The following is a 15,751-nucleotide window of genomic DNA, read 5'->3' as shown; positions in this document are numbered from 1 at the left end:
TTCATGTAAGCCTTTGTTTGAGTGTCTCACAATTCTAAGCCCATCATTGCTGGGATATGTATTGACAATACTGACACATTCAGGAGAAACTGAAAATTCAATCTGCAGACAAAAAATGGAAAAACAATATGCACTCAGATATACTATCTTAAGCACTTGAACAGAAAGGTGTGACTTGTTTAGCCAGTCCAATTTTCTAAAGGCTTCCAGAAGAATTGAAAAATTTGACTGATAAATTCCAAGTATTCAAATCTTAGTTGAAAGTTTTCCTTGTGGCACCCTCCTATTCTGGACAGTAGTTCCTCTGTAATGTGTTATTTATTTGTACACCATCTCACAATTTTTTTACGTCTTATATTGTTTATAAATTTTCTAATCAGTATTATGTGGGCCTACTCACTTGTTCTATGACCAAGTAGCTTCAGCTTGTATAGTCCCACAGAATCTGGTAAATTAATTAAATAATTAATTAATTAATAACCAGTTTTTTATGGGTGACTGGGATATACAGGAAAATAACAGGCATGTCAAATTTCCACAATTATAGAAAGAAACAAGTTTGTTGTCAGTGGAGTTATAATGTGAGGAGTCTTGTTACAGTTGGATGGGCATCAGACATATCCATACTTTCAATCATGGATGGAGGAATACTGTTAAGATACGAAGATGATTCACTGCAAACGTGTGGGTGAGTTTTTAAAGGAACAGTTGGTCCACACTTATCTTCAATGTCTGGAATACGAGTCATAGCACACACAGATTAATCTCTCAGAAACGAAGATATCAACCATACTGACTGAGCAATAAAATCCACTGATTCAAATAATGTAGAGCATGTCAAGTACACAATGAGGAGACAAACTGCTGCTCATCAATTATCACCAAGATCTATTCCACAGCTCTGTGTTGCTCCTCCTCAATAATGGAATTAACTGCCAATACAGCCAATACAGCCTATAATATCAATGTCAAACAGTATTTGTCATAGTTTGGTTGTTAACAATGGATGGATTGTAGAGAGCAGAAAATGGTCAGTGCAATATATGTCACCTGGTGAGGAGTGATTTGGGGACAAGAAGTTCCACCTTCACCACACACACTGCTGGACTACACTAGTGGTTTGTACTTTGTACCAAGCATCTACTCTAGCACAAGTAACACAAAGTAATGAATACTTAAGGTGTCATGGATGTAACAAGTCAAATGTGGCACTTGGGATGCACACAGAATTGTTTCATAACTCCACCACATTGCTATACTGGATCCGAGGGTGGTTTGAAAAGTCCTCGGAATCACCACGAGAGATCAGCACTAGCGTAACGAGCTGCTGATGTGATATTCATTTGACTGTTGCCTGTAAACACGTGCCACATCAGTGCTCTTGGAAGAGAGCTGTTGAGGTGACTTGGCTCTGTTGTAGTGCCCACGTAGTGGTTTGCGAAGATGGGAAAAATCGAGATTCGAGCTGTGATTAAGTACTTCGTAAAGAAAGGTATGAAAGCAAAGGACATTCATGCTGATTTCCAGAATACACTGGGGAACTCTGCTCCTTCATATTCAACTGTTGCCAAGTAGACAAATGAATTTAAATTTGGTTGGGAGAGCTTAGATGATGATCCGCACAGTGGTCGGCCAAGATGTGTCACTACTCCAGAAATTATTGCAAAAGTGCACAAAATGGTCATGGAGGATCGCCGATTGAAAGTGCGTGAAATTGCTCACGCTTGCCAGATGTCGTCTGAAAGGGTATATCACATTTTAACTGAAGAATTAGAAATGAAAAAATTATCTGCAAGATGGGTATCACAACTCTTGACGCTGGATCAAAAACAAGTGCCGTTGCCGTGGCAAAATTACATGAACTAAGGTATGAATTGTTGCCACACCCACATTATTCGCCTGATGTGGCTCCATCAGACTTCCATCTCTTCCCATAATTGAAAATTTTTCTTGGTGGATGAAGATTCACTTCAAACGAAGAATTGATAGCCGGAGTTAACAACTGTTTTGCAGGCCTAGAGGAAACTCATTTTCGAGATGGGATCAAGGCACTGAAACATCGTTGGATCAAGTGCATTAATCTACAAGGAGACTACATTGAAAAATTAAAAAAGTTTGAGTGATGTAAGTACTATTTTTCAATTCCATTCTCAGAACTTTTGAAACCACCTGCATATTCTGCACATTGTTACTAATTTAGGTTATGCATTAGTCTTCGGGGTGCACTCAACCTCGTGATGCCAACTGAGGAGGTACTAGATCGAATAGTAGCGGCTACGGTCAAAGAAAACCATCATAACAACTGGGAGAGCAGCGTGCTCACCACACACCCCTCCTATCCGCATCCTCATCTGAGGATGACATGGCGGCTGGAAGGTCCTGATTAACCACTTGTGGCCTGACGACAGAGTGCTATTTATGCATTAGTCAATTACAATTATTAGTTCTCCAGTGGTATATGACATACCAAATTAAATATGAAATGTCTTGTTTTATACGCTATTGCAATTGCAAACTTTATAAGGGTTTAGTAATCTATGGTTAAGGAACCATGACAGTGTGGTCTGTTGTTTAACTTCAGGTTCAATCATTACTCATGTGTTCGATAAATCCCATTTCTATAAATCATAGTAGCAAATTTGTGTATGCAGTCGCCATATTGTATGTTTCCTTAAAAAGTCTTCCTCTGAGTTTTTCAAGCATGAATCATTACCACCTTATCCACTTGACTTTCTGCTGCAACAACAGTCCATCAGTAAACAGGAGACATTGTGGGTGCATAATTTGGACATACCAAAATGCTCTTGCACAATTCTTCGTGTTCTTGATCTCTACAAGTGTAATATAATAACCTTCACCCCAATATTGAGAGCACCATTACTGTTTCAAGAAATCCACAGAATCAATTTCCAGCTGTCATCCTGGAAGTCACATTCTCTTCAAAAACACTATAAAACAAAAGGGTTACTCTCCTAAACTGAAAGTTGTTTTACATACAAATCATATGAAACAACTGAACAAAAAGCTATTATGAGAAGCCCATCCAGGAATAAGGTTTGTTAATAACTTTTTCTTTCCTACTGTTTTCATTTGTGACCACAGAGTATCACAACATATTATCCATGGGCACATATTATCTCCTTTAACTAATGATAAAAGTATAGGAATAAAACAAAATTTCAGTTGAATTTATAGTGTAGATAGCTAGCAAAATATTTGGAAACATTAACTGGTTGTTCAAGTCAAATTGATTATCATTCAATTTTGACAAACCTCAGCACACTTGATCCAGCACTTTTCATTGAACTCTAGAAGCTATATAAGAAGAGTTCTCGACCAACGAAACGCAAGAAAAAGAAACTGTTAAGTTTTTGGTACTGCAGATAGATCACAACCTTATGTGGAGAACATACAAAAGGACAGACATACAAAAGGACATCAGTTCAGCTACATTTGCTATATACATCATTACTGCTATACCTGATTTAAAAATGATGGAACTTGCTTATTCTACATATTTCTAGTCAGTGATGTGTTACAGAATTATTTTTTTTATGAGGACTCAATGTACAGAATGCAGAAATATGTTATAAAAATCTCTTTTCTCACTTAATAACAGTAAGATCAAAATAAACCTCTACAAAGACTGATAACATTAGTACAGAAAGGAGTCAGACACATGAATAAAAATGTATTCAACAGCCAACTAAATATCATATAGATAATGTGGTGGAGTTTAAGACTGAATTAAACAACTTTATGTTGTGTAACTCCCTCTACTCCACTAAAGATAACTTCACAGAAATTCTTGTACAATTAAATTTTATAATAAAATCACACAATAAAAACTCCAGGTAGGAATATCAACAGTGTAGGAAAAGATAAGAGTGTTACTTACTGTAAAGAAAACACATCAAGTTACGGACAGGCACGAGTAAAAGACACTCACATATAGCTCTCGACCACAGCCTTTGTTAGGTAAACACACACACACACACACACACACACACACACACACACACACACACACACACACACACACACCCCTCACGCACAAACAATCGTCAACTCCAGCATCTTGGGTCAATAAATTTAATAATTACCATTGGCACAGTAATGCGATAGTCTTTCATAATGTCAAGACATTTCACTATATGAGACTTAAGTAAAATTTATATCTTTGGAAAATTACTTTCATGTTCCAGAGACCCATTTCTGTGGGGTCCATAGAATATGACTAACATAATGTAAAGCAGTGAGATATCTGGTTACCACTGGTCATTCTTTCACATTACAACAATTTATTGCTGTTTGAATTTACTGTTAATCAAACACTGCAAAATGACAGCTGTTACTTGGAACTGGTATTTTCTGACTGTCATTTCAAATGGATACGAAGTTGACTTTAAGAGTGTAGTTGCTTGCTTGATGACAAATGTATAAACATCACATGTAGTAATGTTTTTCATATGATACAGATTAAAAAGTTTTCAAAATACTTACGTTTTTCTGGCAAAGAAGTTGCAGAGATGTTGCTATTTTTTCTTGGTGACAGAGTTTTCTGTTTTTCCAGTACCTTCCTTAAACGAACCAACCTCTGTTCTGCTATACCAGCAACAGAGCCAGTTTTCCTTGCTGAAAAATCAAACTCATTTATTTATGCTCTGTGCCCTCTGCAATTGTGAAACATTACATATACAGGGCTATTACAAATGATTGAAGCGATTTCATAAATTCACTGTAGCTCCATTCATTGACATATGGTCATGACACACTACAGATACGTAGAAAAACTCATAAAGTTTTGTTCGGCTGAAGCCGCACTTCAGGTTTCTGCTCGAGAGTGCAGTGAGACAAAATGGCGACAGTAGCCGAGAGAGCGTATGTCGTGCTTGAAATGCACTCACATCAGTCAGTCATAACAGTGCAACGACACTTCAGGACGAAGTTCAACAAAGATCCACCAACTGCTAACTCCATTCGGCGATGGTATGCGCAGTTTAAAGCTTCTGGATGCCTCTGTAAGGGGAAATCAACGGGTCGGCCTGCAGTGAGCGAAGAAACGGTTGAACGCGGGCGGGCAAGTTTCACGCGTAGCCTGCGGAAGTCGACGAATAAAGCAAGCAGGGAGCTAAACGTACCACGGCCGACCGTTTGGAAAAGGCTAAAGCAGAAGCCTTACCATTTACAATTGCATCAACAATGCTTTCGAACTCATTGATGGGGACATGCTGCGCCGAGTGTGGGAGGAACTTGATTATCGGCTTGATGTCTGCTGAATCACTAAAGGGGCACATATCGAACATTTGTGAATGCCTAAAAAAACGTTTTGAGTTTTTGTATGTGTGTGCAAAGCATTGTGAAAATATCTCAAATAATAAAGTTATTGTAGAGCTGTGAAATTGCTTCAATCATTTGTAATAACCCTGTATAAGGCAATGATTTTTAGCCACTTAGGTGTACAAATTTGTTCAAGGTATTATACAAATTAGAAAAAAGCTGCCACCTTTGATTTGTCTAATTCTTCCTTTGCCAAATAAAACAATTATGATCCCATTCATATATTTGTACAAGACTCACAAGTGCAAAATGCTAACAAGATTACCATGATTATTATTGTTCAGTTAAACTGAATGCACATGAATGTTCTTACTATCAGCTAAAGGGAAGGTTTGAAGTTTTGACCTCAATCTTATGCACAATTGATGCTAATCATATTCTCATCTCATCATCTTCAGCAAGTCTTGTGTAAAACTTACTTTCAGTTTAGAATTGTTTGCTGGACCTACACTAAGATTTTGACACCTCCTCAGCATCAACTTTACCAGTATTTAATTCTTACGTTCAAAATTTCACAGGAGCTCTCCACATAAGTTGCAACACTAGCACTTCTGCAAAAAGGAATATTGTAGAGAAATGGCTTACACACAGCCTGAATGAATCTTCCCCTCTCCATTGAAGAATGAAATGTTTTGGAATTTTCTGGCAAAGTTAAACTGCTTGCTGGACTAGGACCCAAACAGGGCTCCCTGCCTTTCGCAGGCAGTGCTCTAACCAACTGTGGTGTACAGAAAAACTTGTTACTCAGCTTCAGAACTCAACTCTGACAGTAGCTGCCCCCTACAGGATTATTAAGCTATTAGTTTGTATGGGTTACACTATTATCCCCTCTGTAGAGTATTACTTAATATTGATTTTGATATCTACAGCTGTCGCTGATTTCTAAAGAAACCACAAGGAACTTCCAAGTACTTTCTTGGTTGTTCTGTCACAAATGCCTGTTCTGCCAGTTTTATTTCCCCTGATGACAGATACTTCCTTTAGCATAAATTGTGGCACCTTTGGAATGAGATCACAACAGAAACTAGAAATACAAACTGCCATATGAAAGCCTTTCAAATCATAACACGACTAGTGCAATCATCAGTCAAAATACTTGTTTGATGCAGCTCTCCATGCTAGTCTGTCCTGAGCAAGCCTCTTCATCTCTGGCTACTTCATCTCTGGCTAACTACTGAAATTGTTACCCATTTCAACCTGCTTACTGTCAACCCTTGGTCTGCCAGTACAATTTTTATCCCACACACTTCCCAGCACTACCAAACAAACTATATATTAATGCCTCAGTTTGTGTCCTAACATATAATTCATTCTCTTAATCAAGTATTGACATAAATTTGTTTTCTCTTCAATTTGATTTGGTACTTCTTCACCAATTTTCTGGTCTGTTCATTTAATCCTCGGCATTCTTCTATAGCAACGCACATCAAAAGCTTCTGTCCTCTTCTTGTCTGTACTGTTTTCACTGATATTTCACTTCTGTACAAGGTTACAATTCCTAACACTTAAATTTCCAGTAAATGTAACAATTTTCTTTTTCATAAAAGCAACTGTTGCTGTTATCAGCCTGCATATTATATCTTTTCTATTTTGGCCACCATCTGTAGTTTCACTGCCCAAACTTTTAGTGCCTCATTTCCTTTTATAATTCCCTCAGTAATGCCTGATTTCATTTGACTAAATTCCATTGCCTTTGTTTTACTTTTGTTGGCATTCATCTTTTTAAAAAAACTCTTTTCAAGACATTATCATTTTGTGCAAGTAATTGTTTGATTTTCTGTAGTCTATCTCTTAGCAAATATTTAAGCGTACACCAGTTACAAGTGATTGATAAGAGTAAACATGCATGTCGAATTGAGGCATTTTTCGCAATAATATTTCATGTAACAGCCCATCAACAAGTAAGAGTAAACTGAATCATCTATTGCTGATGATGCAATATTGAACAACCCAGTTCTTAGGACTCATTTCCACCACTGACCAGAGAAAAGACTTATAAAAATGCCAGTTTAGTCTCTGAAAGGCAAATACTCTAGGATTTACAGGAGTAATTAGAGGCAGGCTTCGATCACATCAGGCAGTACTACCTCAAGGGAGTTGAAGAGAGACTACACCTGACATAGACAGCCACTTCTAATGCAAGTTCAATAGTCCCTAGCCATGACGACACTGGCAATGGCTGTGACTGAGCAAATATCAGAATTTAAAGACTTCACAATCTTGAGGAAACTTAATCCTGTACTTTTTAAATGTCTAAGACTGAAATACATTTGTGGTAAAGGATCGAATTTCTGTGTATAGAGACACCAATTATCCTATTTCTCAGTCTGTACTGCAATGTCCTTGCTGGATACAAACTTGACTAAAGGTCATACACAATGTGACCAAAAGTATCCAGACACCTGGCTGAAAATGACTTACAAGTTCGTGGTGCCCTCCATCGGTAATGCTGGAATTCAGTATGGTGTTGGCCCACCCTTAGCCTTGATGACAGCTTCCAGTCTCGCAGGCATACGTTCAATCAGCTGCTGGAAGGTTTCTTGTCGAATGGCAGTCCGTTCTTGAGAGAGTGCTGCATTGAGGAGAGGTATTGATGTCAGTCAGTGAGGCATGGCACGAAGTTGGCAATCCAAAACATCCCAAAGGTATTCTATAGGATTCAGGTAAGGACTCAAAATGCAGGCCAGTCCATTACAGGGATGTTATTGTTGTGTAACCACTCCGCCACAGGCCGTGCATTATGAACTGGTCCTCGATTGTGTTGAAAGATGCAATCAACATCCCTGAACTGCTCTTCAACAGTGGGAAGCAAGAAGGTGCTTAAAACATCAATGTAGGCCTGTGATGTGATAGTGCCACGCAAAACAACAAGGGGTGCAAGCCCCATCCATGAAAAACATGACCACACCATAACACCACCATCTCCAAATTTTACTGTTGGCACTACACATGCTGGCAGATTGGCAGATGACGTTCACTGGGCATTGGCCATACCCACACCCTGCCATCAGATCGCCATGTTGTGTACCATGATTCATCTCTCCACACAATATTTTTCCACTGTTCAGTCATCCAATGTTTACGCTCCTTACACTAAGTGAGGCGTCATTTGGCATTAACCGGCATGATGTGTGGCTTACAGCAGCCGTTTGACCACGAAATCCAAGATTTATCACCTCCTTCCTGACTGTCATAGTACTTGCAGCAGTGGATCCTGATGCAGCTTGGAATTCCTGTGTGATGGTCTGGATAGATGTCTGCCTATTACACATTACGACCCTCTTCAACTGTCGGTGGTCTGTGTCAGTCAACAGACGAGGTCAGCCTGTACGCTTTTGTGCTGTACGTGTCCCTTCACGTTTCCACTTCGCTATCACATTGGGAACAGTGGATCTAGGAATGTTAAGGAGAGCGCAAATCTCACATACAGACATATGACACAAGTGACACCCAATCAGCTGACCATGTTCGAAGTCTATGAGTTACGCAAAGCGCTCCATTCTGCTCTCTCACGATGTCTAATGACTACTGAGGTCATTGATATGGAGTACCTGGCAGTACGTGGCAGCACAATATGAAATATGTATGTTTTTCGGGGTGTCTGGATATTTTTGATCACATAGTGTATGACCACAACACAGCAGAAAAATCCAGATCTAGCCTTGCTTACAAAACTAATCCATCCTCTCTCCCCTATACAGCAGTCAGAAAACTGCATTTGAACGAAACATGACATGAGTATAAAGCAAGTCAGTAGATATGGCCAAGGCTGGAAATAGACTTGTTTTAAAAGCCATCAGAGCAATTACCTTGGGCAACTGATTCCACAGAACACCCAAGCTTGGACATCTGGTTGAGGAAGAAAAAACAATGCTACTGGATAGCAATGTACCACACACAGTGGTGTAATGGTCAAAGCACTGAATCTATATTTGAAGAGATTGCATTCTGATACCTAAACAGCCAATCTGATTTATGTTATCTGTGGCTTCCCTAAATCACTCCAAGCAATACTGCAATGGTGCCTTTAAGAGACCATGGCAGATTCCCTCCCCAAGTGAACCAGAGCTCCAACACCAAGACTTTACTAACACTACGACATTTAACTGCAAGTGGTACAGACAGTGTAATAAATATCCACATCTCTTGTATAAGGCTGTATTTGTTGATCAGGTTCTGGTTAATGGAGGCCAAGAGTGTATAAAATTTGCCTGTGGTGATGATCTTTCTTTTATCGTTTATGCTGTTGTAGTCATCTTTGCACAGTGTTTACATGTAAGTTTGTAAGTAACATATGAGCATTCACATGCACAATTCAGAGAATTACAGTATTAAGTAAGTGGTGGTAGGTCAGTAAGGGGGAGAAGGAAGACTGGGGTTTAATGTTCAACCAACAATGATGTCATTACAGTCAGGGCAAAAAAACCCATTCAAAACACGGATGAGAAAGAAAATTGGTTATGCCACATTCAAAAGAATCATCCTGGCATTTTCTTTACACAATTTCAAAGCACGAGTTCACAAAAATGCCACCTTGGTAACGCGGTATATTAATATACACTTGGATAAGGCAAATAGTTGGTGATTCAATGTCAAATGGTTAGTGGTACCAACTTGATCATCTCAGATTTTGTGCAGGTTTGGTAAAAAGCCAAACAACAATATAAATATTTCTAGCCCATAAATTTTAATGCTTTGTAAAAGCCAGTAAAAGTTCGTCTATATGTGCCACACATGCACTTTTTTATTTATCCTTTTTAAGTAGTAACTCTAGAGTGTAGCATTGAAAATATATGCTGAGTGATGGAAGAAGGGCGGCAAGTGAGGAAAAATCCTTTTATTAAAGTCTGTGAAAAATATGTTTCATGTCACCATCAGAGACTGTTCAAAACGCCATGCACCTTCACATGCTGGGGGACACACATTTGGCTGACCCATGTGGACGCAGTGGAGATGCAAAGCAAACATCAAAGAACAACTATTACCGGGTGATTACAAGTTAAACTTTCAAACCGCTGTAGAAATAACACCACTGGTCAGAATGACGTCAAATTGTAATGGAACATTATTGGAGAAGGGGGAAAACGTATGGCAGAAGAAAAATAAATAGTTACAAAATGTAGCAATAGATGGCGCTGTAAGCATCATAATTTAATAGTGGTCGACTACAAAAGACAAATGAATCATACAACAATGCCTAAGGTGTACGACTGACGTTAAACAAACTATCGTTAATCCCATCCACTATGGCATAGTCGTATCACATCAGATGGGAAAAATTCATTTTTAATTGTCCTGAGGCCAGAAACCACATATAAAGCATCACTCACATCATAATAATCGAAAAGCACCAGTTCGCTTTTGTTCTACAAATTTACTTTTATTGTTAACCGGTTTTCAGCTTACAAGGCCATCTTCAGACATTTACTGAGTATGATCACCAAAGAAGTTACAATGTTTGCAAAGAACATTGGAAGAGAAGTAACACATACAGTAAGTAACATCTTTCACAGTGTGGTGGTAATGCAATGAAAAAGTAAAAATTAAACAGTACATAAATAACAATGGAGTAGACATGAAAACCTTTAGCACAAAATATGAATAGCATGGCTACATAACATAAATTTTATTTTATTAGTTTTGTTTATAAACAGAAACTGTTATGTAGGCACACTATTTGTATTTTGTGCAAAAGATTTTCCTGTCTACTCCATTGTTATTTATGTACTGTTCAATTTTTTCTTTTTCATTGTATTACCACCACACTGTCAAAGATGTTACTTACTGTATGTTTCTACTTCAGTCTAGACATGTTACTTCTCTTCCAATGTTGTTTGCAAACATCGTGACATCTTTGGTGATAATACTCAGTAAAATGTCTGAAGATGCCCTTGTAAGCTGAAAACCGGTTAACAATAAAAGTAAATTTGTAGAATAAAAGCAAACTGGTGCTTTTCATTTATTATAATGTTGTTCTACCAAGAACCCACGGAAAATTCTGTGAACATCACTCACATCAGTTTTTAATTGTCCTGAGGCCAAAACCACATCAAAAGCATCAATCACATTGGTTTTTAATTGTCCTGAGGCCAAAAACCACATAACAAGCATCAATCAAAATCAAATCTGATTATTAACTTCTGTGTGACTGGCACAAAACTTGTTCAATATGCTGTCCAGCGTTTTCTGCAACAAGCTGAAATCAAGAACAGCATGTTCCACAACCAATTGAAGTGATTCTGGGGTTACATTCATAAGATGTTGCGCAATGCGTGCCTTCAATGCAGCTAAGTTTGCAATCAGAACACTGAACCCAACATCTTTCCGATAGCCCAACAGCCTGAAATCACACAGATTATAATCAGATGATCCGGACAGCCAGGCTGTAGAAAATGGCGGCTGATAAATTTAACATTTCCGAAATGATGCTTCAGCAATGTGCAGAGGTGCACCATCTTGTATAAAAATGATCCCAGCCACATGTCCAAGCTGTTGGAAAGCTGGAATGATGTGGTTGCGCAAAAGACACTCATAGCACTTACCAGTGTCAGTACAGGTAACAGAACCGGAAGTATCTGTCTCTTTGAAAAAATATGGCCCCACGATAAAATGATGCCGTAAACCCGCACCACACAGTGACCTTTTCAGGATGAAGTGGTACTGGTTGATTTGTGTGTGGATTTTCCATTGCCCATATTCAACAATTCTGTGTACTGACATATCCCGTCAAATGGAAGTGGGCTTTGTCTGTCCACAAAAGCTTCCACGGCCAATCATTGTCCACTTCCATGTGAGAAAGAAATTCTAAAGCAAAGGTTTCTCTTGCTGTCAGGACAACAGGAAGCAACTTGTGGACATGGGTAATTTTGAATGGATAGCAAAGAAGGATGTTTCGTAGAATTTTATGCACCATGCTCATGCGTATGTCTAATTTTCGGGCAATTCCCCATGCACTACTCGTTTGCAGACCATCACTCATCTCCTCTCGCGCTGCTAAGGCCACTGCTTCCACTGACATTGAATCAATTTGTTTCCTCCGTCTACCAGGTTGCACACCAAAAGAACCCTTTTTTTTTGAATTTCCGAAGCATTTTCTCCAGACCCATGGCGGTCATCGGACCAATCCCATTTTTCAAACCCTTCAGCGTCCGGAACTTCTGCAGAGAAACATGTGCACAGTCATCATTCTTGTAATACAACTGTACAAGCCGAACAATCCTCCGTTGAGACAGTCATGGTGAATGTTGCAGACACGAAAGGAGGAAAAGCCATGTACCTGGCATGTTCATACCAACTTCAATGGGTCGTGCACACGACAGGTGTTTTCATTTACATATTCTGACACATACACTGATCAATTTTCACACTATTTTTTTTCTTCTGCCATACGTTTTCCCCCTTCTCTGATAATATTCCATTGCGATTTGACATCATTCTGAATGTTTAACTTTAATTATAATCACCCCGTATGGTCAAAAATTCTTGTCACTGGGTGAGCTTGTGCACAGCTAAGTTTAAAGAGCTTACTCTCTTCACATAGTTGGTTTAGGGAGCTCTCATGTTGTGACGTTGTCGACTAGTAGCTTATTTACGAAACTTTCAAGTTTTAACACTTTTGGGTGGATAGTTTTAAGATATGTGAGGGTGACATTGAAAAAAAAAAATTGTTGAAAAAACATATGTCTTTCACACTCTTGCATCACAAAATGGGCATCTATTTCATATAACTATATCTACATACACTTTGCAAACCAATGTGAAGTTCCTTGCAGAGAGCACTCAACATTGTACCACTTCCCATCCCAATGACGTGAAATGCGGCAAGAATGACTGATTAAATGCCTCTATGAATGCTGTAATTGGTCTAATTTTGTTTTCATTTTCCCTAACTTCCACAATACTCTCCAATGAGTCAGATAAAGCTGTAAATATCATGCCATCTTCTATGTTCAACATCCTCTGTTAGTCTTGTTTGGTATGGGTCCCTCCACACACTTCAGCAATGTTCTAAGATGAGACATGCAAATGATTTGGAATCAGTCTCCTTTGTAGACTCATTGCATTCCCAGTTTCCTGACAATCAACTGAAGTCTGCTACCTGCCTTACACATAACTGCATCTATCCGATTTGCAGCGCACAATTTGACTTTTTTAACATATAAAGGGAGTTGCCAATCTTTGCACCACTCTTGAGACCCTGTTAAGATCCAACTGAACATTTCTGCAGCTTTTTTTAGATCATACTTCATCGTTGATAACTGATTCACCTGCAGTTAGTATGAGATTGCTATTAATATTATTTCGCAGGGCATATAATACAACATAAGCAACAGGGGTCCCAACATACATCGGGGATGCTGGAAGTTACTTGGGATGCTGGGAGTTACTTTTATTTCTGTCAATGATTGTTCACCCGAAGTAACAGGCTGTGTCCTCCCTACCAAGAAATCCTTGAACAGTCACAAATTTTGTTTGATACGCTGGGTATCTGTACTCTTGCTAATAATTGTAGATGTGCTACTGAGTTAAATGCTTTTCAGACATCAAGAAATATTGTCATGTTCCATGGATTTCAGGACATCATGTAAGAAAAAGTGCTAGTTGGATTTTGCATTACCAATGTTTTAAATCTGTGAATCAGTGCAGTTTGGAATGGTGGAGATAACTCTGTTCAAGATATCTCATTATGATAGAGCTCAGAATATAGTCTAAGATTCTACAACAGGTGGATGTCAATGAGATAGAATGGTGGTTTTGTCAATCAGTTCTGCTACCCTTCTTGTAGACAGGTGTGATCTGTGTGTTCTTCCAATCGCTGAGTGCATTTTTTTGTTTGGGGGATCTGTAGCATATCATAGTTACAATGAGAACAAACTCAGTCACAAATTATGCATCGAATGTGATGGGGATTCCATCAGGTCCTAGATCTTGGTTGAATTTTAACAACTTCAGTTGCACCTCAAAACCACTGACACAGATATTATTCAGCTTTGCAGTGGTGCAAGAATGAAACTGGAGCAGCAGTTCTGCCTCTTCCATAGTAAAGGAACACTGCTTCCGCTTTGTTAGCCTCAGTTTCAGTTCCTGTATCATTAATGAGTGTCTGAACACTAATGTTGGTGTCTTTGAGATATGCTATGCTGCCCCTTTGTCTATATTACTAAATATGTAAATCTTCCTATATGTTTTAGCTGCCCTTTGTACTCCAGTGTTCATAGTTGCTAAAATTGCCTCATGGTCACTGGCACCAGTTACACCATGGAAATTCTCAAAGAGGTAAGGTATATTTGTTGACATTAGATCTAATATTTCCATCATGAGTGGGCTTCTGAACTACCTGTTCTGAATAATATTCAGAGAACGTCTTTCGCAATGTTTTGCAGGATGTTTTGTCACACCCACTACTTACGGAACTGTAATTTTCCCAACTGACTGTAGGATGATTAAAGTCTCTCCCAATGATGGCAGTATGTTTGAGTAACATTCATATCTCTGAACAGATGTTATCTCTTACGTTTTCGGTTACATTTGGAGGTGAGTCTGGTGACTGGTAGAAAGATATAACTACTAGTTTACTATACTTGTGTTAATAACAAATCTTCTCTCCACAAAGTTTGAAATTTCGATAACTGCTTTTTTCTTGGAAGATCTATATTTAACCAGTGTAGTTTCTCATAAAAATTGATATTTTGGATCATCATGTTCAAAGATCAAGCAATTGTTGGAAAGCAGTAGTAAATGTATGCACCAATACAGTATGCCTTGAATAAAAATGAAACATGAGGATTCTTCTGTAATTTTTCCACTTTACACAAGCCACCAACAAATTTTATTTTTGCAGGCTAATTTTCCCACTGTTACTATGAAAAAATGATAGATTTATAAAGTGAAAAAGACCTGCCAAATTGCACTTTTGACAAATTCCTTGTGTGTCTTTATATTTAAGAGGCAGCTGGTGGAAGTGATAAAGACTGCTGGCCTTTCAGGCTGTGTGCAAGCAAAGTTTGCAGTCTATGGCACTGTTCCCAGAGCTGATCGGGGACCTTTCGTTTGGAGGATGAAGAGTTGTACAGTCTGTCTGTAAACCCAAGAGCGAGCAGCGCTTTTGGTGGGGGAAGTGGCCCTTCCCGGAAGAACGCTGTCACCGGCCTACAGGGGCACCCAAAATGTGTGGCCCGTTACCTGTGCAGCGGTGTAGGTCGGCATGCAGTGATATACGTTGTTTCTGTTCGGGGATCGTAGTTTCCAGTGTCAGTCAATTAACTTTGTATACTAACTGATATACTTAGGTATCCGGAAGTAATGGATAATCGTCCTGCATTGCAAGAAAATGTGCAGAATACGAAGAGGAGGTATCTGCGGAGCAACGAGCGTTCAGTCATCTCTAATGTTATAACCGCATGTGTTAAGG

At 38.8% G+C, this 15,751-nt stretch overlaps 1 protein-coding gene across 3 annotated transcripts in view; it reads right to left on the bottom strand.

Moving 5' to 3' along the window:
* LOC124612647 (transcriptional protein SWT1) overlaps positions 1–15,751 on the bottom strand; it is a 284,350-nt gene that overhangs the window by 213,772 nt on the left and 54,827 nt on the right. For all 3 annotated transcript variants that reach the window (XM_047140954.1, XM_047140952.1, XM_047140953.1), the window contains one exon: positions 4,504–4,635. In XM_047140954.1, the coding sequence (XP_046996910.1) occupies positions 4,504–4,635 (132 nt within the window). The remainder of the gene's footprint in view (positions 1–4,503; positions 4,636–15,751) is intronic.

This window comes from Schistocerca americana, chromosome 4 (genome assembly GCF_021461395.2).
Source record: "Schistocerca americana isolate TAMUIC-IGC-003095 chromosome 4, iqSchAmer2.1, whole genome shotgun sequence".
NCBI lineage: Eukaryota > Metazoa > Arthropoda > Insecta > Orthoptera > Acrididae > Schistocerca > Schistocerca americana.
This window is presented reverse-complemented; position numbering and strand designations above follow the sequence as displayed.